The 25,721-nt window shown below is 43.2% G+C and overlaps 1 protein-coding gene across 2 annotated transcripts in view; it reads right to left on the bottom strand.

Moving 5' to 3' along the window:
- The window catches only part of LOC140389768 (solute carrier family 12 member 9), a 120,117-nt gene extending 95,408 nt beyond the window's left edge, over positions 1 to 24,709 (bottom strand). The window contains exons 1-6 of one of the 2 annotated variants that reach the window (XM_072474274.1): positions 24,260 to 24,708; positions 19,570 to 19,704; positions 14,148 to 14,288; positions 12,141 to 12,428; positions 10,012 to 10,119; positions 9,460 to 9,571 (exon numbers count right to left, since the gene is read on the bottom strand). In XM_072474274.1, the coding sequence (XP_072330375.1) occupies positions 9,460 to 9,571; positions 10,012 to 10,119; positions 12,141 to 12,428; positions 14,148 to 14,288; positions 19,570 to 19,704; positions 24,260 to 24,428 (953 nt within the window). In that variant the 5' untranslated portion in view covers positions 24,429 to 24,708. Of the gene's footprint in view, positions 1 to 9,459; positions 9,572 to 10,011; positions 10,120 to 12,140; positions 12,429 to 14,147; positions 14,289 to 19,569; positions 19,705 to 24,259 lie in introns of both variants that reach the window. The other variant, XM_072474276.1, reaches the window with a different exon arrangement.
- Between the last annotated feature and the right edge of the window lie 1,012 nt (positions 24,710 to 25,721).

Here is a 25,721-nt window from a genome sequence, read left to right as displayed (position 1 = left end):
TCAAAACCTCCTACTGTGCCTCATGGATGCCCACTCACCACAAGCAGAATGGATTCTACCACAATCTGTACCCTCAGCAGCACACCCTTCATCTACCAGTGTATAGGGCATTGGTGAGACCATACCTGGAGAACTGTGCTTAGATTTGGGGTGCGATTCTCCCAAAGAATTTCTTAGTTCATTTGTAGTGAGTTTCCCACCGGCTCTGTCAGCGAGTTCCCCACCCCTTTTCAATGACACTTCGTCACTTTTTTGGGCCCTGGGCAGTTTCTCACCGGTTTAGCCCACACTAAGAATTCTTTTTAGCACTGAGGAGCTGAACTCAGAGATTGGGCCGCCATTTTGAAAGGGTGCCCCTAAGTGAGCTTGTGGGTCCCCCCTCCTCCCATCCCCATGAGCAATGTCACCTCCCCACACATGGGCACTACGCCACACCCCCCCAAGTGAGGACACGCTGCTATGGGGTCCCTGCGGCACCCCTTGAAGTCCCCTTTCAGCACCTCCTCCCTTCCAGGACCCCTACCCGTCAGCCTCTCCCCTCAACCTCCCAGAGGCCTCTACCTACCTGCCCTGCACACCGCAACCCTTCATGAAAAACCCCCTCCACCCTCCTTTCATGGGCATGGTCCCCCCTCAGGGCCTGACCTTTGGCAGCGCCAACCTGGCACCCTGGCAGTGCTCCAGCCAGCTTTGCAGTCCCAAGGTGTCACCTGGGCAGTGCAAAGGTGCCCATGTTCCAGGGGTCCACCCTGCACTGATCCTGACCACCCAAGGGTCTCCAATTGCCAGGGAGACTCCCCCGGTTGCCGTTCCACCTGGTCCACGTTTGTGTGGACCAGCACTGATTGTTATCCGTCTCCAGTCTCCCTGGAGAGACTAGAGAATCAAAGGAGGCCGGTGTATCCCGGTCGAGTAGGTTTAAGACCTACTTCTAGGAGCTCCATTTGGTACCGCCCCTTTTGGGCAGAGTTCCTACTTGACGCGCCACGGGACTTGGGTGAATCCCGCGAGGCACAGAGGCTACCAGGAGGCCCGCAAGAGACCTCTCCCAAGATTCTCCAGCCACGTTGAGCTCTCCCTCGAGCGCAACACAGCTAGAGAATCGCGCCCTTGGTCTCCTTATTTAAGGGGGACGGGGGATGTAAATTCACTAGAAACAGTTCAAAGATAATTCACTCGCTTGATACCTGGGATTGGGCAGGGTGTAACATAATGAGGAATGACTGAACAGCCGGGGCCTGTATCCACCGGAGTTTAAAAGGTCGAGGGGATATCTTATTGCAAGATCCTGCAGGGACCTGATAGGGTGGATTGGGGAAGGCTAAAACAAGGGGACATAGTTTAAATTAGGGGTCTCCCATTCTACTGGCAGGAGGAGAATTTGCATCATCAATGATGACAGAGCAGTACATTGGTGCAAAAGACAAGGCCCACAAGTTTGCAACCACCTTCATGAAGCCAGAGTGCAGGTCGATAATACATTTTGAGACCACCACCTTCACAGATGCAAATCTTCAACATTGACTCTATGTGACCAAGAAACGGCTAGAGGCACTGAATAAAGAAAAGCCTTTGGACCGTTACAACATGTCAGCTGTTATACTGAATGCTTGCACTCCAAAACTAGCCACGGCTCTACCAAGCTGTTTCTGTACAGCTACAACACTGGTAGCTCTCCAACATGTGGAGAATTGCCCTCAAACCTTCTGTTCACAAAAAACATATGATAAAGACAATCTGGCCAATTACTGCCTCATCAGTCTACTCTCAATTATTAGTAGAGCGATGGATGGTGCCATCAACAAGCTAATAATCAATTAAAATGAATGCCCAGTTTGGGTCCCAGGCGTAATTACAGCCTTGGTCCAAATACAAGAACACAAGAGTTAGAAGGAGTAAGGCATTTGTCCCCTCGAGCCTGCTCTGCCATTCAATAACATCATGGCTGACCAGATTGTGGCCTCAACTCCACTTTCCTGTCTGCCCCCCCCATCTCCCTGCAAATAACCTTGGACTTACTTGCTGCCCAAAAATACGGACTAAGAGCTGAATTCCACAGAGAAGTAATTGCACTTGACATCAAGGCAGCTTTTGACCAAGTGTGGCTTCTAAAAGCCCTGGCAAAATTGAAGTCAATGGAAATCAGGGGAAAATTCTCCACTGGTTGGAGGCATACCTCGCAAAATGAAAGTGGTTGCTGCTGTTGGAGGTCAATCATCTCAGCTCCAGGGTATCACTGCGGGAGTTCCTCAAGGAAGTGGCCTAGGCCCAACCATCTTTGCTCCTTCTTCAATGACCTTCCATCATAAGGTCAGAAGTAGCAATGGTGGGTGGCAAGGTGGCACAGTGGTTAGCATTGCTGCCTCACAGCGCCAGGGGCCCCAAGCTCAATTCCAGCCTTGGATCACCATCTGTGTGGAGTTTGCACTTTATCCCCATGTTTGCTCGGGTTTCCTCCACAGATATGCAGATTAGATGGATTGGCCATGCTAAATCGTCCTTTAGTGTCCAAAGGCATGCAGGTTAGGATGGGTTACGAGGATAGGGAGGGGGAGGGGGCCCAGGTAGGGTGCTCCTTCAGAGGGATGATGCAAACTTGATGGGCCGAATGGCCTCCTTCTGCACTGTAGGAATTCTTTGGTTCACTGGTAATTGCACAATTTTAAATGTTCAGCACCATTTGGGACTCTTTAGATACTGAAGGACTCCATGTCCACAATACAGCAGGACCAACAACAACTGTGAAATGCATAGTTTGAGAGAGTAAGACATTCAGCACGCAGATGTGAAGGGTGCAGCTTCAGCAGTTAAGGTGAACTGAAACTTTTAGCAGTTAAGGTAGATTGGGAAGTTGCAGGTTGAAAAATGATTCACAGAGTTGAAGTCTTAGAGCTGTAAAAGGGTTTGTATGTATGTTAGAGGTAAGTTGACTAATTTGAAATCTCAAAGGATGTCAGAAGTCAAGGAACGAAGACAAGGAGAATCCACAGAAAGACAGACCAGCACGTGATAAGCGTATGTATTGTGCCATGCCTTGACTGGTGGAATGCTAATATTAATCTTAATTTTAATATTAACCAGCTTTGACAAAGAGTTATCCAGACTCGAAACGTTCGTTCCCTTCTCTCTCCACAGATGCTGTCAGACCTGCTGAGATTCTCCAGTATTTTCTATTCATGTTTCAGATTCCGCAGTATATTAATCTTTGTTGTTCAGTGAACCTTGATAATTTGCATTCTAAATTAGTGATTGTCCTTTTTGCGATTTAGGTTATTCCTTGACAAGAATTTTCTTACTCTGGGGTTGAGTCCAGATTCCAAACCTTCCCTAACAGCACTGTGGGTGTACCTACACCACATGGACAGGAATTGTTCACAATGACAGTCCACCATCACCTTCTCAAAGGCAATTAGGAATAGGCAACAAATGCTGAACTAGCCAGCAGCATCCCACATCTCGTGTGCAAATATAGAAAAAGTTCTGACTAATCAGCAGCTGCAATAGAAAAGACGGCTTAACATTTCAAATGGAACCTTTCGTCTCAGCATCTTGACAAAGAGGAAAGGTTGCATAAAGTCTTGGTAAAACAAATCATTTTATTTTTTTAATTGCAAGAGGAATCACCACGTTTAATCTTGATTTTGTCTAACATAAATACTACTTATTTAATGTTAAGCAAGCATTTCTTACAAACCGTTTTAAGATGTCAATGGAATTTCAACCACCTTATCCACAAAGTAGAGCAATAATCGATTTGTGGTGTAGCCTAATTTATTACAGAACAAATGAAGGTGACCCCCGCATGAGATTCAGAGTATTATGTAAAAATGTTAAGAAACATTCATCAATTTGGGGAAGCTGGGTTTGTGCAGCAGGATCTAATTGCCCTGGAAAGTGGAGTATAAAAGCATGGAGGTTAAATGTTTTCTTTTAAAGGGAGCATAATGGTCTGACTGTTGTGCTAAAATGACTGATGTACAGACCGAATAACATTTCTTCCCTAATGGCTATAAGCTTGGAACAAAATAACCTGCTGCTGGTCACATATTTGAAATAAATTCAACTTAAAGAATGCATTTCAGTTTAGTTTAGTTTCACTAAAGAATAACATTTCAAGTCATAAAAAGGTACCTTGCAAAATTGCTCAACCATTACATCTATTAATTTGTACATTAGGGCTGCTGTGACATATTGAAAATAACTGCCCATTTCTGGAAATGCATGATTTGACGTCCATCGGCTCAGTCCTACTTGGTGCAGACCAAGAAAAAAACCCAGTCCCAGTCTCAAAACAACATGCATTTACATAGTGCCTTTCATGCAGTAAGACATTCTTCTGCACTTCACAGATCAAAAATCACAGCAATCAAAAGTAGCTGCATAGAGATAAGGCAAAGAAAATTGAAGTACACCTGGTCCAAGGTTTGAACCAATAGAAGCAGCTGAATGAATGGCCTGAATTTAAGCAATAAAGTAGTTTTTGTCAACTTAGTCTATCTTAGCTGAAATGTTAAGCGCAATACACAATTGCACTACAATACTCCTGGGCTGGGACAAAGAGAGAACATACAGTGGGGGGTAAACATCATTACTACTGCTAGCCTCTGCAAAGAGTAGATGAGTGAATATCGGCCAAGGACAGAAACGAGTACAGCATCAATTCTTCCTCCGCACCCTGCTCTGTAGAACAGCTTGTTCACACTCACTGCCAAAGTTCACATATGGATGAGTACTGGAGATGAGCCAGCACCTGCGAAACTCTTGCCTAGCATGAGTCATTGCTTTCACAAAGGCAAAAAAGAAGAAAAAAAAGGGGTGCTATTTCTAATGGCCCTAAACAATGATTGGTCCTGAATAACTTGATTTAATTACAATAAATGTAATACTGTTGAACTAAAACAACACAATTTTAATTAAAAAAGGATATTTCTACTTTCCCATCAACGCTATTTCCTCATTCCTTCTTTTCAGAAGTAATTATTTTCGACCTAACACTCATCTCCCTAAAATTCAACCTCTCACAATCTTTGCTAGATGCCAAGCCTAAATGGTCTATCAATCTGCCCACCTGAGAAATGTACATGTTTTACATTGAACGTAACGCAAGATCAGAAGTGGGTATGTCTGATAATGATTGCACAGTAGTCAATGTAGCCACGTAAAATGGCTGCGTTCCGATTAATCTGGCCAAAACCCAGTTTGAAATGGCTAACCCGAAAGACTGCTGGGAAAAGCAGCTAACAAGACACAAGCAGGCAGCTGCAGACAGTATTGCATATTCGGCTCTGGGAAGTTAGCCCAGATCGATACTCAGGGCTATCAACAGCCCATCAACCCAGGTATTTGCAGTTACATTCAGGACTGTTTGCAGCCCATCTATCCAGGCATCTGCAGTTAAATCGGCTATCCCCGGGAACAATTGCAACATATTAGCAATTGAATACCGGGCCAGACCTGTCGGTGCCTACAGTGGCCGAAACAAAGACAGGTGAGCGACCACCCCCCGATCGAGGAATCGCCTCACCATTGGACACATCAACCCCAGGGATTGGGGACAAATCCAATCACTTGGGACTCAGGGTCAAGGGCCGTCCCCGGGAGGCGGGAAGCCCCTGGGCCCTATAAAAGTGAGGGGCCAAGTTCAGATCTCTCTCTCTCTCCTCTTCGCCTGCTCGAGACCTTCGCAAGAACAGCAACCGGCAACTGTAAGTTTGAATCCAGCGATCGCTATCCGGTGGAGACACCTAGCCACCGACCTGTAGCAGCCTATTGAATCCCGCGGGCCAGATCTGATTGGACAAGCCATTCGTTTCCCTGACCTGGTGGGCTCTTCCTAAGTTAAGTATTGGCCAGTAGTGATAGGTTTATTATATAGAAAGTAGTATTAGGGTATTAATATTGCTTATTGTATATAATAAATGACCGTTGTTTTAATCCTTACTAAGCGGTGTGCTGTATTATTAATCATAACCTGAACTTGAACCACGTGGCGGTATCATAAAGATACCTGGCGACTCGTGAGCAAAGGTGACGTAATCAGAGCCAAGAGACTAAGGCTAAAAAGAGCAACATCAGTACCTTTCAGAACTCTCAGATAATGAAGCAGTCATTGCACACTGGACAACATTCAAGTTTGGGCTGATGAGGTGACAAGCAACATTCATGCCACACAAATCCCAGGCAAATGATCATGTCTAACAAGAGAGAATCTAACCATCTCCCCTTTTGACACAACAACATGACCATTGCTGAATCCTCCACTATCAATATCCTGGTTATCACTGATCAGAAATTAAATTGGACCAGCCATATAAATACTGTGGTTGCAAGAGCAGGTCAGAGGATAGGTATTCTGCAGTGAGTGACTCATCTCGAGTTCCAAAAGCCTGCCCACCATCAATAATGTACAAGTCAGAAGTGTGATAGAATACTCTCCACTTGCCTGGATGAGTGCCGTTCCAACAATACTCAAGAAGCTTGACACTATCCAAGACAAAGTAACCCATTTGATTGGCACCACGTCCACCACCTCCACGATGAACTCAATGCATTCTATGCTCAGTTCGAGCAGGTAACCAACAATCCGCTGGCGAGTGCCCCAGCAGCCCATAATTCACCCATACCCACCATCACAGCTTCCGAAGTCAGATTGGCCTTCCTGAAAGTGAACCCTCGGAAGGCGACGGGCCCAGACGGGATCCCTGGTCGTGCACTCAGAGCCTGCACGGACCAGCTGGCAGAGGTATTCACGGACATTTTTAATCTGTCCTTACTCCACTCCGAGGTCCCCACCTGCTTCAAGAAGACCACCATCATACCAGTACCAAAGAAGAACAGGCAACGTGCCTCAATGACCACCGACCAGTGGCCCTGACTTCAGTCGTAATGACGTGCTTCGAGAGGTTGATCATGAAGCGCATCATCTCCATACCCCCAGAACGCCTTGATCCACTGCAATTCGCATACCGCTGCAACCGGTCCACATCAGACACCATTTCCCTGGCACTACACTCATCCCTAGAGCATCTCGAAAACAAGGACTCCTACATTAGACTCCTATTTATTGACTACAGCTCCGCCTTCAACACCATAATCCCAGCCAAGCTCATATCAAAGCTCCAAAACCTAGGACTTGGCTCCCCACTCTGCAACTGGATCCTCGATTTTCTGACCAACAGACCACAATCAGTAAGAATGAACAACAACACCTCCTCCACAGTAGTCCTCAACACCGGCACCCCGCAAGGCTGCGTACTTAGCCCCCTACTCTACTCCGTACACACACGACTGCGTGGCAAAACTTGGTTCCAACTCCATCTACAAGTTTGCTGATGATACAACCATAGTGGGCCGGATCTCGAATAACGATGAGTCCGAATACAGGAGGGAGATAGAGAACCTAGTGGAGTGGTGTAGCGACAACAATCTCTCCCTCAATGCCAGCAAAACTAAAGAGCTGGTAATTGACTTCAGGAAGCAAAGTACTGTACACACCCCTGTCAGCATCAACGGGGCCGAGGTGGAGATGGTTAGCAGTTTCAAATTCCTGGGGGTGCACATCTCCAAAAATCTGTCCTGGTCCACTCACGTCGACGCTACCACCAAGAAAGCCAACAGCACCTATACGTCCTCAGGAAACTAAGGAAATTCGGCATGTCCACATTGACTCTTACCAACTTTTACAGATGCCCCATAGAAAGCATCCTATCGGGCTGCATCACAGCCTGGTATGGCAACTGCTCGGCCCAGGACCGCAAGAAACTTCAGAGAGTCGTGAACACCGCCCAGTCCATCACACGAACCTGCCTCCCATCCATTGACTCCATCTACACCTCCCGCTGCCTGGGGAAAGCGGGCAGTATAATCAAAGATCCCTCCCACCCAGCTTACTCACTCTTCCAACTTCTTCCATCGGGCAGGAGATACAGAAGTCTGAGAACATGCACGAACAGACTCAAAAACAGCTTCTTCCCCACTGTCACCAGACTCCTAAATGACCCTCTTATGGACTGACCTCATTAACACTAACACCCTGTATGCTTCATCCGATGCCAGTGCTTATGTAGTTACATTGTATATGTTGTGTTGCCCTATTATGTATTTTCTTTTATTCCCTTTTCTTCTCATGTACTTAATGATCTGTTGAGCTGCTCGCAGAAAAATACTTTTCACTGTACCTCGGTACACGTGACAATAAACAAATCCAATCCAATTAAACATTCATCCCCTTCACCACCTGTGCAAAGTGACAGCAGTGTGTATTAGCGACAAGGTTCACTGCAGCAACTCTTAAGGTTCCTTCAACAGAACCTTCTAAACTCGCAAACTCTATCACCTAGAAGAACAAAGGTTGCCATATGTTGCAAAGTTTGCAATGTATGGCAACGTTACCACGTTTCCCTCCCAAGTCATACACCATCATCACTTGGACCTATGTCGCCGTTGCTTCACTGTCACTGGATCAATATCCTGAAAATCCCCCTCTATTACCACTGTGTGAGTATCTACACTACATAGACTGAGCGGTTTAAGAGAGGTTTACATCCCAGGAACAATTTTTTTTTTTTTAAAACACAAACTAGGGTGCATTTTCAAGCCACATCCCAACAATAATCTGTATAGGGCTTTTCATAGTAACTTCACTGCGGTGTTAATGTAAGCCTACTTGTGACAATAAAGAATATTTTTTAAAAACAAGCTGTCCAAAGTCATTGCTTTAGGGTGTGAGAGTGACTGAAGCTATCCATCTTTGTACTCGGGGGTTTTCAGGTTAGTTCATTCATACAAGGCAGTTATGTCTTATTAAATATACTGTTTGTAATGCATAGCTTTTGATTACACAGTTGCATAACAACAATTAACACTACAAAATGTTACAGAACTACAACTATAGTTAATGAAGACAATTTTCTGTATCACAATGAATATTAAATCAATTGGTCGTTCTTTCCAAGATGGATAACATGGGCACTTCATGCAAATATAAATATTTTGAAAAAGGAATATGCTTGATCGTGAAACTTTAAAGTGTACCCCGACGAGAAATCATGTTTAAACACAGCAGCTCTGCCAAACAGCATTAATCTTTTGCTTAGTGTTCAATGTTTTTAAAAAATCTTGGATTCTTGATATCAGCTGAAATGGGCGAGAGGAATTTCAGCACAACATTCTGGGGGAATAAACACGTGCATCTCAAATATCAGTGCAAGTGAAGGAGCATAGGTTAATTTATATAAGATTGTATATTTCTCTCAAAATTAGGCTCGCTGTCTCCCAAATACTTTTAAAAGGTGGCTGATGCAGTAATTCGTATAAGCAGATAAAAGTAAAAATAGAACACATTTCTAACATTTTTGCTTTGTAATAATTCCACAAATGACAGAGGGTCAGCACATGAAGGGGTTGTTTATTCATCAACAAGAGATTAGGACGTAACAAGAAAATAAAAATTAGACTCACCTCTCACAAGTGCAGCTGATCATGAGAGATAAAATATTATATATGATGTACGTGAAGATTACTGCTGTAATAGTGCCTCTTGGAATAGAATAACTGGGGTTCTTTAAATCACCTGAAAATGACACCAAAGCAATGATTTACAACTTCCAGTTAACTTTTTCTATAACCCAAACTTTATTGAATTTTTCATGATGCACAAAAAAAAACGGACATTTATAACCAACAAATAGCACTTAACAAATGATTTAGCAACAAAAATGCCACTATAGATTTAGCACCATAATAAACACTAACATATACTCAGAACACTAAATCCTTACAAACCACCGTGCAATAAATCTTGTTAATGCCGCGTTGTACAGATAACAAGGCAGTCAAAACTTTTTGCAAATCTATCAGCTGACAATGCAACAGCATAGAACAGAAGCCTATTTTCCAAAATCTTCAAAATCCAAAGTAATAATTTAATTGATGTGCACATAATGTACAATGAACAAATTTATCGATACACTTTATACCCATATGCACTTCAAATATTTGTTTGAACCTTACCTGACATATTGGATCCAGCCATAATACCAGTGCATCCATTGAACATAACTGCAAATACGGCAGCAAAACTCATCATGTCACCAGTTGTGTAGTCTTCTATGTAATCAGCTGCAGAAAGAAATGGAGGCAAACTGATTTTTGCTTTTTTTTTTTAATCCAAACAAAAATTATTCAAATTAATTGGAATTTATGGTTTATGAAAATAAAAGCGCTGCTTTCATTTTTCCTCTTTTGCAGCCACACATTAGGCATGCATTGGTCAGGACAGCATAAGACCATAAGACGCAGGAGCAGAATAGGCCATTCGTTCCATTAAGTCTGCTCCGCCATTCAATGTGATCGTGACTGATCTGATATAATAATCCTCAACTTCACTTTCTCGCCTTATCCCATAACCCTCGATTCCCTTACTGATTATCTCAGACTTTAAGTCAAGAGACATTAATTTTGCTTTTTTTTTTTTTAAATCATTTTCTTCCTCCTATTTGCTGTGTTATTTTATGTTTGTGCACCCTGTCCCTTCCTGTCACATTCTGGATATCATCACCTAAATAGCTGCCTTGCAATGCTGCCATTTCCTTTTGCTTTGTAAGCCGATGTATTCCCTCCATTACGATCCCAGACCTGACCCCCAAAGTGGACCGAAACCCCAATATTTTATTTTGTTTTGTAAGACTGTGCGGAAAGGATACTTTGCTCCAGGAGTGATTGCACGAAGAAATAGGGATTGGATATTGTAAAACAAAACCTTATTAACACAATATTAAACTCTTCAACTTCACACCTGAAATAGCTTACATTACCCCTTAAACAATACTACTAAATACAGTAAATAGAACACCCTTAATTACTATATCTATTTCCAACTAAACAGCAAGAAAAACACACAACTCTCAACCCGGAAATTCCCACTGACATGAATACCCACCCAAGGTGTTTTTAGGATCCAATTAGAACAAAGACATCACGTTCATCCAAGGCTGGGCTGATAGCAAGATGGAATGAGTTTGCACCTAAACATTTTGCAGTAAGTGACCAACCCGAGCAGATTGCTCTTGAATATGCTCACGGGCCCCAACAGAGCAGTATTCCGCGTAAACATTCACTCCTTCATACTCCAAAATAAGGCTCTGAGCATAACATGGATACACATGAGAGGAAATGACAGAAAATCCAAAAAACTTGCTTAAGCGTCTGTGCTGCTATCACTGCACCCTTGTGAGTTAGCTGACCTATATCTCATCAATTTACAAAAATCAAAGCACCAATTTATTGAAATGAAATGAAAATTGCTTATTGTCACAAGTCGGCTTCAAATGAAGTTACTGTGAAAAGCCCCTAGTCGCCACATTCCGGTGCCTGTTCGTGGAGGCTGTTACGGGAAACATTACACTTTGGGAAATGTTTTGGGACTGTTTGCTCTGGGAAAAAGAAACTTTGATCATCAGTAATTTTCATGTTAGAAAACAAATTTGCTTCTGAGGAAAAAGTTCTTGCTACTTAGTGAAGCGAGGAAAACAGTTACTTGGTAGTGCAGAACTTGAATATAGCCGAAAATAAAGATGTTGCTTATGTTTTTCTTTCTGCGCTCGTCGGCTAACAGCAACACTGACAACAAATTTAAGACAATCAGTTGAGTTCACCATGTGACTCCTTTACATTTGCTCAAAAGGACAGAGGGATCTGCTCTCTGCAAACAAAAGGAATATGTTCAAGCCTTGCACCTCTTTTTGAATTACCCAGGGGCTTGGGGAGCTCCATGGCAATGTCTTGGCCAGTAGAGTCGACTTGCCAAACAATCAGCACCCTTTTCGCCTGCAGTAGAAATTGTTAGAAATTTGGTGTTCTTGCATTTGTCATGATGAATGCAAGACAAAAAAGCTTTGGCAGCAATATACAGAAGTTTTAAATTATCCTCTGCCTTCACCACAGGTCAATGTGGACTAATTATCTTCAGCAAATAGACCAAGTGTTGTGACACCAGTTTCGACTAATCATTTTAACTATAAATAAACTGGATAAGATGCAAATAAGTAGTCATAAAACACTGTGGCCCCAATGCTGTTTCAGCCTATATGCATTTCGACTGAAGTTACATTACTCTTGTATTATTCTTTGGATTAACTTACGTGGGAGATTGCTCTTCAGTGTTGACAGTTTAAATCCAGTGAATGAAGCTTCTGAGATGTTCCCCAAGGACAATGTGATGTTAATAGATTTTGGTGACACTACAAAAAAGCTGACGAATATTGTGCAAAGTACCAGGATAACAACAAGGAAGATTATGAAGGAGGCTTTTGCGTAGATGTCAGCTCCAACCAGGCATACAAGAAGGCAGAGGATAAGAATCACCGTGCCATACAGAAGCTCATACCAGTAGGACTGAGGAAGAACCCGAATGCTGTCTGTAGCTTGCCCTGCAAAAGACAATGTTTCATTTAGCAATATACAACTCGCAGCCTACTTCCTGCAAAATCGGAGCTGCATTTTAATCTCTATGGCATGGACAACTACAGACATCCACCAAGTGACGTTACAGATTTTATTCTCTCAATCAATATGACTGTTGCTTCTCTGTAAATCTGCATGCCATAGCAGCAGAAACAGACAACTAAGTTATTACCGGCATTGCTGGGGGCGCGGGTAGGACATGAAGGCCATGGGCTTCACACTTCCATCTAGAAAGACGTGCCTGGTCTTGCCAGCAGTAAACAAAAGGAGTGGAAAGATGTTAGTTTACATTCATATCCACCAATGAGTTCATCTTGCCAATTCCAATATAGAAATGACTCAAAAATAAATTACTGATTCTTCCCTACAGCGAGAAGTAATGCAAACCGGGTAACCATAGGACAGTTCTCTTTATATTTGGAAAGGCAGATTTGTGAAATTTGTCCTGAATGATTAGTTTGTCTAAATTGCACAGGGCGGCACAGTGGTTAGCACTGTTGTTTCACAGCTCCAGGGTCGCAGGTTCGATTCCCGCTTTGGTCATTGTCTATGCGGAGTTTGCACGTTCTCCCCGTGTATGCGTGGGTTTCCTCCCACAGTCCAAAGATGTGCAGGTTAGGTGGATTGGTCATGCTAAAATTGCCCTAAGTGTCCAAAAAGGGTAGGTGGGGTTATTAGGTTACGGGGAATGGGTGGAGGTGCGGGCTTGGGTAGGGTGCTTTTTCCATGGGCTGGTGCAGATTCGATGGGCCAAAAGGCCTCCTTCTGCACTGTAAATTCTATGATTCTATGATTAACAGACTAATATTCTGAAGCATCTGGTCGTGTCGTACAAACTTTGCTGCAATTTAGCGGTCATGCCTAAGGATTATCAATCCCAAGTCACTTACAACTGGACTGCAAGCTTTTAACTGCCTGGCCTTTAGTCCTGCATTCCCCACCACCGGTATGGAATTTTTAATTTGTTTAACAATGCCCTTAACTCTACCTTTGATCCATTAACCTCAGGCAAAGTTCTCACATCTGATCATTCTGCCTGGTATGATCTCCATTTTTGCTCCCTAAACGAGAACAATTTTGAGTGCCCTTGATGCACTCCCTGCTTTGTAATTCACTGCCAGATCACGTCAAAACTTAACTGACCTTGCTTGAAAAGCACTGCGCCAAAACCAACTACTATTCGAGGATCACTTTGGAGTGCAAGAAAGGTTTCTTCTCTTCAACACTAACCGGTTCCTTAAGTCTTTCACACATGCCGTCTCTACCCTTAGAATAACCCGGAAGAGATCATCACAAATGTACACCTCCCAGATCAAGTTGGATTCTCCAACCAACTTAGGCTTTCAAAAATATTTCCTATTCTGTAAGTGAGTCAATTTGAAATACCATTTTAGCACAGTGCAAAATGGTCCCATTTCAGAATTAGGAATAGTCAATGGAAGACAAATTTTCCTGCTCCACCTGCAGCGCAATTCACCAAGTTGTGGTTTTGGTATAAGCAAAGAACAGAGGGCATTCAATCCTTATTCTGTTAATGCCAGTTTACCAATTAATCCTCATTTTTATTTTATTTTGCCATATAACAATGTAGTAGTGGGAACAATCAACCCCGTGATGAAAAGTGCAGAACGTTTAACAAAATCCGAAATAGTATTGGGACATCTGATTTAAAATCATTTGCTTACCTGTTGGTGGCATTCCAAAAATGTCAACTATGGACTCAACGAGTCCCAAGACATAGAGAGCACTCCCACATATATTTGCAAAGAAGAACATGATTCCAATACTGCCTCCAAACTCTGGACCCAATGCTCGACTGATCATATCTGACCACAAGCATCTGTAAAGGAAAAAACTGAGAAACCTTTTTCTTGAAAAGCTGAATCATTATTAATCTACATAATTTGCATCATTGCCACAAGAAATTATTTAAAAATATATTATAAAAGCCACCAAGCAGTAAAAAAATGCACAGGAATTTTTGCGTGGCTAGTAGTCTCCGAACATCAAAATGCAACTATTTAGGTGCCAGGGACAGAACTCCAGAGGCAGGCTAGTAAAATGCACAAACGTGAGCTCATGTTTCTCCATAGTGCACAGCTTGTGACTGTCATAACATACAAGCAGGAAACCCAATTAAATATGCTACATCATATAAAAAGCGTATTTTCTAACCATTTTGCTTTTCCGACATGCTCTTGTCCGTTGAAATTATTCAATTTTAGGAAAACAATAGTAAAATTACCAGTTTTCCAGTATAAAATTTAAGGCTGTAAATTGTACTGGGGGGGGGGGGGGGGGATTCATGCCACAATTTGCAGGGGAAAAAAAATCTGAATACTCTGCCGTAAAAATGGCAACTGATTGGGGACCAATATCCAAAATACAGAAGCCTGACACAGAACACAAAGACAGGTTATTTAATGTTTCCACTAAAGCAAAAGATATAAACAAGGAGTGTAAGCCTTTCTATTTCCATATTAGAACATACAGTGCAGAAGGCGGCCATTCGGCCCATCGAGTCTGCACCGACTCACTTCAGCCCTCACTTCCACCCTATCCCCATAACCCAATAACCCCTCCTGACCTTTTTTGGCCACCAAGGGCAATTTAGCGTGGTCAATCCACCTACCCTGCATGTCTTTGGAGTGTGGGAGGAAACCGGAGCACCCGGAGGAAACCCACGCAGACACGGGGAGAACGTGCAAACGCCGCACAGACAGTGACCCAACAGGGAATCGAACCTGGGACCCTGGCGCTGTGAAGCCACTTGTGCTATCATGCTGCCCTTTTTCTTAAGAGCATGTTCAATTAATTAGCAGAAATGAAGGTAGCTTGTTCTTAGTTTGTAATTCATTGGACCAGTTTTGTTTTCAACAGAAAATGTACAGCATGAGCTGTTCATAGTCTTGCACCTCTCCAGGCTTTCTATGGGACTTTGCATTGGAACTTTTAAAATCAGACAGCCAAAATGGTCCATCTCACGGGAGAGGTCTTGGAACTTTGTGAACAAGGTAAGCAACCCTGTATCTTCTTAACCAATCAGTTAAGTAAATTCAGTGCAGTGCAGTTCTGAACCAGAAAACATTAGAATATAGAATTTAATCTCAAATCAGGCACAGAAAACGAGAGAGAGGGGGATAAAAGATTGAATTGAGAGAGCGCTTTAAAAAAAGGCAGAAAGAGAAAAGCCCAATTAATTAAATTTGAAATATCTAACACCAATTTTATGGAAATCTGAAAGAATCATACTCCACACTTGTGAAAGTTAATTTTCAGTGTTATGAAGATTTTGGCATTAACAAAGACATACCACAGTTAAATATTTACCTCACTGGAATTAACAAGCCATAACATTTTCTGGCAAGCTTAGTGGATATTTATCACAAAAGTACAGCAACATCATACCCTTCCATATTTTTCAATGTTATATCTGTCACTGAGAAACTTATAATTAAGTTTTTGGAGGAACAGAGCAACTGTAATAAAATTCAACCCAGTCTCTTACCCATAACCTGGATGTCACAAAGGCACCAATCTGCTCAAACTAGAAATGCTTGTCGATATTACAAATCCTGGTTACTGGTTAACTGGTAATCCAGGGGCTGGTTTAGCACACTGGGCTAAATCGCTGGCTTTTAAAGCAGACCAAGGCAGGCCAGCAGCACAGTTCGATTCCCGTACCAGCCTCCCCGAACAGGTGCCGGAATGTGGCGACTAGGGGCTTTTCACAGTAACTTCATTTGAAGCCTACTTGTGACAATAAGCGATTTTCATTTCATTTTCATTTCAACTTTTAGACAAAGTTATGACATTAAAGGCTGGTTTGATGAAGACTGACAGTGATATCCTTACACATGCAATACACAGCTGTGAAGCAATTGTGCTATCCACAATGCTACCGTGCTGCCCTTTAAGTTAAGAAACTGCAATTCTGACACATCAGATGCATTTGGCAAAATTTCTTCCAACTGACATTAAGACAAATTAGAATGAAAGAAGATACTCCAAACCTGACCAAATGAAGCCAGGAACTCCATGTATCTCCTATTACCAGGCATGTTTTCAAATAAATCCCTTGATACGCAAGGTAGCCAGGTTGTTCCAAAATAGCTGTCTCTCAAAATTTTAATCCCAGGGAATTTTATTTAATGCAAACCTCATGTAAACTATGAAAACATGCTGATCGATTGAACACTTCACTGGATTCCAAGCCTGCCAGTGCTATTCTGCAAGTGGCTACAGTGATCACAATGGTGTTAATTCAGCAAACTTGATCTGATCATTGTTTTTAGTTTGGGGTGAAGCTATAATTTTTAGTTGGGGGTGAAGCTATAATTATTTGCCCAACTCTTTTGCCGAGGGTTTGTGCAGCAGTGCAGTATTCCAAGTAAACAATGGCGTGGTGCATGTAATGGTACAAGTCACTCATACCATAACCTCCTGTGCTTTCTGAACCATAATAATGCCACAGATGCACCATTCCTTTGACACAAGCTTTCAGCAAATTCAGCCCCATGTTCTTTATCCTTCAATCCTTGGCCAATTTCACACCTCATTTCATTTACTATCTGCTCCTTCACACTTCACCAATTCTTAGTTATACAAGTTAATTGATCAAAGCAGGATAAGTGCTCAGAATACTGTACTAATGTTTAGCCATTATCCATTTGGAAAACGCTGCTTCATCGTGAAATGTCGAGATGATCAGTTTTATTTTATAATATAGAAATATCTGCAAAGACCTTTTGCACTGTGTTGTTTGAAAGGATAATGAAAAATAGCATTCTTAATTTGAAAAAACATACACAGAAAAATCATTTTGATGTATTTTACACTCACTTTAATTTAATTAATGCTGCAAATTTGTCCTCTGTAATTTTGCAGTTTTCACAATATTATGAAGATCAAGATTCTTATGAATATGGGTTGTGGGTTTAAAAGGTGCTGCCTAAGGAGTCTTCGTGAGTTCCTGCAGTGCATCTTGTAGATGGTACATACAGCCATCTACAAGTGTTTCACTTTACCTGAAACAGTATCACTATAACCAATACGCATACATTTAAAAGGTTTGGACTGTCTCCTGTTTCATAAAGCAGATATCGTGAAAAGATTCGGGGAAGACAGTCAAATGCTTGTTCCAGGAAGTAGGCTTTGAATAGAAGGAAAAATGTAGCACGGATTTTTGAGAGAGAATAACAGAGTTGGGGGGGCGGGGGGGGGGGGGGGGGGGGGTCGTTAAATAGCTGAAGGACCTACCACCTATAGTGGGAAACAGAGAAGACAGGAAGATTCACAAAACAAACGAGAATTAGAAGAGTGGAGGTATGAGCCAAGATGCAGGGTTGACAGAAGTTACATAACATTATCTCAATATCAAAGAAATACTTGTAAATCATTTTGAGGAATTTAAAACAATGCACTGGGGAAGGGAGTTAGTGGAGTTTGAAGCAGACGTGGAGGGTGTGGAAGAGTTAGCTTGCATAAGGTGGAACCCAGGGATTGGCAAGCAAATATTAGACACACTGAAACTGATGAGAACATGGTGGAGATTTAGCAACACACACTTTATCATAGAATTTACAGTGCAGAAGGAGGCCATTCGGCCCATCGGGTCTGCACCGGCCCTTGGAAAGAGCACCCTACCCAAGGTCAACACCTCCACCCTATCCCCATAACCCAGTAACCCCACACAACACGAAGGGCAATTTTGGACACTAAGGGCAAATTTATCATGACCAATCAACCTAACCTGCACATCTTTGGACTGTGGGAGGAAACCGGCGCACCCGGAGGAAACCCACGCACACACGGGGAGGATGTGCAGACTCCGCACAGACAGTGACCCAAGCCGGAATCGAACCTGGGACCCTGGAGCTGTGAAGCAATTGTGCTATCCACAATGCTACCGTGCTGCCCACAATCTTGGTCCTGACCTGCAATGGCATCATGCATACAGTTACAAATGATTTAATGTGCTTGGGGCCAATATATGTGTAGCTCACTACAATAGTAGATGCAAGTGGTGTGAGATGTAGCGTCTACAAGGGATAAGTAAACAAGGCCAACCTGATCTCATGTCTTGTGGAAGCTGACAGCACATCTTTTTGTTTAGAAAGGCATGAAGTAATTATGATCTCTAACTTCATGTGGGGTGAATAAAACTGGACAAATAGGAATGTCTGAACCATTAAATGGTTTCAAGGAGATAGATATATTTCTGATTTTAAAAATGGATTAAAAGGATATGGGGAACAGGCAGAGAGGTGGATCTGAGACCAGGAAGAGATCAGTCATGATCTGATTGAATGGCAGTGCAGGCTCAAAGGGCTGAATTGCCTACTTCTTATGTTCCTTAACTAATATGTGAAAATGGTACTGTGAAGGGGTTTATGTAATGTGAGAGCAAATCATCAAATTCAGCAGTGCTGTCGCTTCAAAATGTACCACATGGACTCTGCCAGTTCAACAAGGCGGTTCAGCACCACCTCAAGGGCAGTTAGGAATTTTCCACACAAGATTCATGGAAGTAAAACACTCTCCCCAAGAACCTGTGGACACTCGGTCAATCCCAATTTAAGACCAAAATGGTAGATTTTTTTTGGCAAGGATATTAAGGTACATAGATCAATAGCAGGTAAATGGAATTGAAGTAACTATCCAGCCTTGATCTAATTTAATGATGGAATGGACTCAAGGGGCTCAATAGCCTACTCCTGTTTCTATGTTCCTTATCAACCCATTATTCTTTATTTTATGTACCAATTCTATAACTTGCATTCTTCCCTTTCTAAGTCAATGGAAATGTTCCAAGAGATATGGGTGCAGAGTAAAATGATTTAAAAATTACCAGTTGCATCAAAGAGATTCCTTGACCTGAAATAACAAGATAAATTGCTGGCCCAAATTTACCAGAATATTACCAGCCATTGGAAAACATTGTTTTCCTGCAATTCATTTACAAATTGATTTATTTTTCAGTTTAAATGTCAGTACAATTAAGTCTCTTGAATTTAGATGTGTGTCACTTGTCATCGAGTTCATTTATGCAAGATTGATACACAACGTTAATGAACTCGCAAGCATCATTATAACATCAAAAGATACAATAGGCTCCACCAGCATCCAAAGCTCCATTAGTGGAGATAGCACACACTGATAGCACAGTCATGCTTATGATGAAATATGCCACAACGAACATGAGTATACTCTGGTACAGTCCTGCTTGACCAACAACAAAACCTTCAATAAAAAAAAGTGAAGTTACTGTGACACCAAAGGAAACACATTTGCACTACACTAAAATACTGCCCTTGGTGTACAGAAAATAATTTCAATATGAATGTATTCATATTGTAACCTAAACTGAAAGAGGAAGTTGAACCTCTACATTTACCACTTACTGAAGTAAATAAAGCAAAGCAAATACATTTTGAAAAATGAATCAAACAAATACATATTTACTAAAATCAAGTTCAATGGGTATTGCTTCCTTGCAGCAGACAGGAGTTCAATCCAGGTCACTGATCTCAGCTTGGATTGGAGCAGGTGTGTTACAATTGGCCCAAGAAAAGTCACTAATAGTTCCACTCACAATCATTACCCAGCAATTCCACCTTGTGCTTTATGTGGACAACACTGATCTTGTTTACGTTGCTCAATACTATCAATTATCTCACTGACATTCTTTGCCCAGGTTCATACAAGACAAACATCAAGATGGAAAAGACTAAGAGAGTGACAAGTGAAGAGTGAACACTTTCTGGCGATGCGCAGGTTTTTCTTACTAACAGGGGTCATTTTGAAACAAAGCAACAACACTAGGGGCGGGATTCTCCACTCCCACGCCGAAGTGCCCACGCCATCGTGAACGCCGTTGAGGTTCACGACGGCGCGAAACGGCCCCGATCCCGACCGATTCAGGCCCCGACAATGGGCTAGGATCGGGGCCGCGTCATCTACACGCGCCAGGCCTTGTCGCCGCATAAAGGCGGCGCTGCATAAATGACGCGGCCGGCGCCGCATAACTGGCGTCACCCACGCATGCGTGGTTGCCGTCCTCTCTGAGTCCACCCCGCAAGAAGATGGCGGACGGATCTTGCGGGACTGCGGAAGGAAGGAGGTCCTCCTTCAGAGAGGACGGCCCGACGATCGGTGGGCACCGATCGCGGGCCATGCCACATTTGAGGTAACCCCCGGTTCAGGATCCCCCCCCCCCCCCCCGTTCCCGCGCTGTTCCCGACGGCAGCGGCCAGGTGTGGATGGCGCCGGGGGGAACCCGCCGTTTTGGCCTGGCCGCTCGGCCCATCCGGGCCTGAGAATAGTGGGGGTGCCGGAGAATCGCCATTTTGGGTGTCTCCAGCGATTCTCCGGCCTGCTGCCCGCGGAACTCGACGGGGCCGCTCCCGCCGCTTGGGAGAATCGCGGGAGGGCGTCAGACCGGCGTCCCGGGAAATATTGGTGGCCCAGGCGATTCTCCCAACCGGCGCGGGATTGGAGAATCTCGCCCTAAGTGTCCAAAAGCCACAAGTTATATAAATGTAGGGAATTTGGGAAATGTCGGTTAAGGGAGAAATCTTGGCTGGGTTATAAGAGAACTCGCTACTCTTAGTACCAGGGAATCTTCACCAGAAGAAGCATATGGAGCCTCGAGTGACATCTCACAGGAATGCAGAAGCAGGAGTAGATCATTCAGTCCTTTGAGCCGGTTCTGTTTTTTTGGGATATTTTATGTTCATCTGAAAGGGCAGTCAGGCCTTTTGATTTAACTTCTCACCTGAAAGACGACGTCTCTGACACTTCCTTACTACTTAACTGAAGTGTTAGTTTACATTACCTGGGGCTTAAATTCACAACCTTCTGATTCAGAGGCAAGTGTGCTGCCACTGGGTGAAGCTAGCATTTAAAAATTGTTCACTGCTGAAATCCAAGGCTGGAAGAAAGACCAACAAGATTTAAGTCTGCATGATGCCCTCATTCCTATTTTATTCAGACACAAAATTGGATTTGTGGCCCTACGCAGAATAAAAACAGGGGTTACAGAGAAAAAAAGCAGGGGTTACAGAGGACTAACGACTTCCTCTAGATAAGTGCTATTTTCCAAATTATTTTTACCTATGACTGATATTGCTGCACAATGGCTCAGGTGAAAATAGGGAAGTACCAGAATTGAGAAGTCAAAGCAACATTGTACAACTGTGTAATATAGTGACTGTATTCAGGTTACCAGGTCCACTCGGCTGGACGCACCGGCTGAAACAATTTTGAGTCTGTTATGTCCAAGATAACTCAAAAGCCCACTATCTGCATGTTTCCCAGGCAACAGAATTAAAGGTTCAAATCAGTGAACACTAAATAGGATCTCTAATTTTAAAGAGTGAAACCACTAAAGTAACAGGGACAAAGTGGATTGATCAATTAATTATTTCTATACAGCAATTTCCTTTGCAGCTTTGGAAGTGTTCCTGAATGAATGAATGAATGAATGAATGACCTTTTTTGTTTGCGTATGACACTGGTTTTCTAGTTCTCACCATGCTTTACAAAATCAATGAAATCCAGAGAAGAACTGCCTCTGTCGTACAAGCAAGAGGGCGTTCTTTTATATGCCACAGCCACTGAAGGAGAACTCTAATATAGCTTGCATTTAGATAGCACCTTTAACATAGACAGAGTTAGGGCCTCAACAGTCAAATGTATGGTTAGCCATTGCTGGGGTGAATGAATCAAGAATGTGCCAGAGGCCAGAATTGAAGGGAAGTCAATTTCTCATAGTTTTGTCATCTGCGATAGAATGACACTGGAGTTTAATTTGTGTGCATGAACTCCAAGGTTTCTCTATTTTTGCACCCGTTAAAGATTGTGGCATTTAGAATGTCCCCTCATTCTTAATGCACCATTTCACACTTCTCTGCATTAAATGCCACCACCACATGTCTGCCCACTTCACCAGTTCGCCTTCCCACTTCACCAGTTCACCCATGCCCTACTGAAGTCCTCTACTATCCTTCTCACTGTTTACTACATTTCTAAGTTTTGAGCCATTACATTTAATATGGAGGGACCGAGACATTTATCGTGATGTTTATCAGTTTGCACCTCCAACACCACCAGAGCAATGCGGTTAAGATGGTGTTTCGTACAGCCACTGCTCACACTTCTGTCACCACAAGGATCTGTGATTCTTGTGTACTAGTTTTCGTTTTTAAAGTTGAACTATAAAATTGTTAATTTCACTTGTTGAGAATGTGTATTTTTTTCAATGAATTAGGGTAACATTTTGCTTGGATGGCCTTAAATGGTACTTTGGCTGTGTTTTTGCAACTAAACGTACATTGGTAATAAAATTTTTTGGCTATAATCAATGGTAACTCAGGGGCAGGTTCTACCATAAAGCTGGCGATGGGTTGTCTGGGGTTAGGAGGAGATGAGATAACTTAAATCTTAATTCCACTCATTTAAAGTGGACTTTACATTCTGCAACCTCCAATGCCGCTGAAATAAATAAAGGAAATTATGAATTGTTCAGAATTGGATAAGGTTAAATTTTTTAAATTTTTTATTGCAGCAGTTAAATCCAGACCACTGATCTCAGCTGGAATGGCAGCAGGGGTGGGAAATATTTTATAGCTCAAGATGAATGGAGAAGACTATGATGGAGGAAGAGCATGTCCTTATGACAACACATCAGTATCAACTGTGGTCGTGGGGAAACACCATCCCAAACTCACTGCTCTGGTAGAGGCAGTGTGAGGGGTGCAAATGATAAACATTATACATCTCTAGATCCCACAATATTAAATGTGATGACACAAAACAGTGAGGATAGTAGCAGACCTCAGAACTTGCGAAATGGGCAGACACTTGGCAAATTAAATTGAATGCAACAAGTGTGAAGTGATTAATGTTCAGAATAAGGAGAGACAATAGAAGCTAAATGGTGCAATCGTAAAATGGAAAAAGGGACAAATAAACCTTGGGGTTTACATGAAGGTGATAGGACAATTTGTTAAGTTTGTTAAAAATACGTGCGGGATCCTTGGATCTATAATTAGAAGCATGGAAATCCGCTATTACTTTATAAATCATTAGTTAGGCTTTGTCCAGAGTATTGTCTCCAATTCTGGAAGGATGTCAAGATCTTGGAAAGGGCACAAGAGGGGATTCACTGGAATGGTACCGGATGAGCAATTAAAATTGTGCCGAGCTGGGATTTAGAGCAGAGGTGAAGCAGAAATTTAATAGGTGTTTTGGGGTTTTGACAGAGCACCTAGGGAGTTTCCACAGACAGGAAGTTTGGTAAGCTATGCATGTTGACGATCTGGAATGTGACGAGCCACAGCGCATTGCCTGAAAGGGTAGCAGAAACAGATTCAATCATAATTTTCAAAAGGAGAAATTGGTTTACCACTGAAAAGGAAAATTTTGCGTGGCGATGGGAAAACAGCAATGGAGTGAGTCTAATTGGAAAGGTCTTTCAAAGAGCTGGCACAGGAACAAAGGGCAGAGTGGCCGCATGGGCAGTTTACTCAATGAATAACCACTTTGTTTATGAGAGAATGCAAAGATCCCAGATGTCCTGGGCTAACTATTTACATCAGAGAGTACACCTAAATAGTTTTGAAACTAAATCCGTACCAAAGGTGGAGCAGTCTGAAATGAACCCTGAAGAGTATTTGAAACAGCAATGTTCAAACTCAAGTCCCACCCAACAGGAGGGGATTCCCACTTCCAGGATGTCGGCTTGGATGAAACTGCAGAGAGAGACGGCTCAAGCGCCAAGAGGATCAGCACTCACCTATCCGCAGGAAGAGCACCACACTGAACATGGACAGCAGAGTGGGGATAACGACCCCGAAGAAAGTTGACAGCTTCTTGGGCGGGGGGTGTTGACCGTCGTTCCTGCTGCTGCGGGGCTCGGGGGCTGTGTAGAGCCGGTAATTGAGCAAGGGCGCCCGTTCAGTCATGGCTGTCACACACGGGGCAGAGTGTGGGATTCTGAACAGAGATAACGATTATCACACCGCAGCAGCAACTCTCAAACTGCTACAAGGAAAAGAGTTTGCCCAAGTCCGATCATGTGATTGATCACGTGACAGTCCCGCAATGACGCTGTGCAGAATCAGCAGACTTGTTCTTGTTGCTGACTCAAATCATCCCTGCAGAAGTGATAAAGGGCTGCAGCCAATCCACAATCTGCTGCCTGCCTGTGGAGCTGTTATTTTTTAAATCGCCTTGCACATTCACAGATACAGGTGGCCGCAAGACTTGTTGCTCCTGAATGAATCACTTTGTGCCGATCGAGCAACAAGACTGGTCTCCTTGGTAGGTGAGCACGGACTGCAGCGCCTCTGGGTCCTGCTGAGATTTCTTTCCTCACTGAACGTTTTTAATGCGGGAGCTCTCAGAACCTGAGCGGTTTTACCGCACAGAACTGGAGCAATTTTCCACCTTTGGCAGAGCAGCCCCATTTGTCAGGAATGCATGCCGCAGGCAAGTGTTGTGCTCCTTTAATAATAATCTTTATTGTCACACGTAGGCTTACATTAACACTGCAATGAAGTTACTGTGAAAAGCCCCTAGTCGCCACATTCTGGCGTCTGTTCGGGTACACAGGGGGAGAATTCAGAATGTCCAATTCACCTGACAGCACGTTTTTCGGAACTTGTGGGAGGAAACCGGAGCACCTGGAGGAAACCCACGCAGACACGGGTAGAATGTACAGATAGTGACTCAAGCCAGGAATCGACCCTGGGGCCCTGGAGCTGTGAAGCAACGGTGCTAACCACTTCCCTACCGTGCAGGATGTTCCTCTTACTTCCATGAAGGTTTCTGCTCCATTTATATGGTATATATCCAGAAGGGTTACAGGTTGTGTCTTTAATAAGGAAACGGGAAGTCCACACCGAGTAAAATAAAGAACTTTGTTTGATTTGCTATCATGGTACATACACTTCCCGGTAGGTCCCTACTGTGTCTCTTCCTGGTCGGTGTCTTCCCGCACGACCATTTATACAATGCTAATTGGAATTCCCCTGCCCCTCAGCAGAGGAGCTCGTACTCCCCGAGAACCACAGGGATGATAATCATTCCCACCCAGTATGCCCTGTGTGGGATATTACATTCCTCTTTCCCCCCCCTCCCAAAGTCCGAAGACACCCTCGATGACCAATGAGGAGGAGAAGGAAGAGAAGGTGGAGGATGTCAGGTTCTCTTCGGTTGCAGTTAATTGTTGTGCACCTGATGCACCAGATCTGTCG

This window comes from Scyliorhinus torazame, chromosome 14 (assembly GCF_047496885.1).
Source record: "Scyliorhinus torazame isolate Kashiwa2021f chromosome 14, sScyTor2.1, whole genome shotgun sequence".
Taxonomy (NCBI): Eukaryota; Metazoa; Chordata; class Chondrichthyes; order Carcharhiniformes; family Scyliorhinidae; genus Scyliorhinus; species Scyliorhinus torazame.
This window is presented reverse-complemented; position numbering and strand designations above follow the sequence as displayed.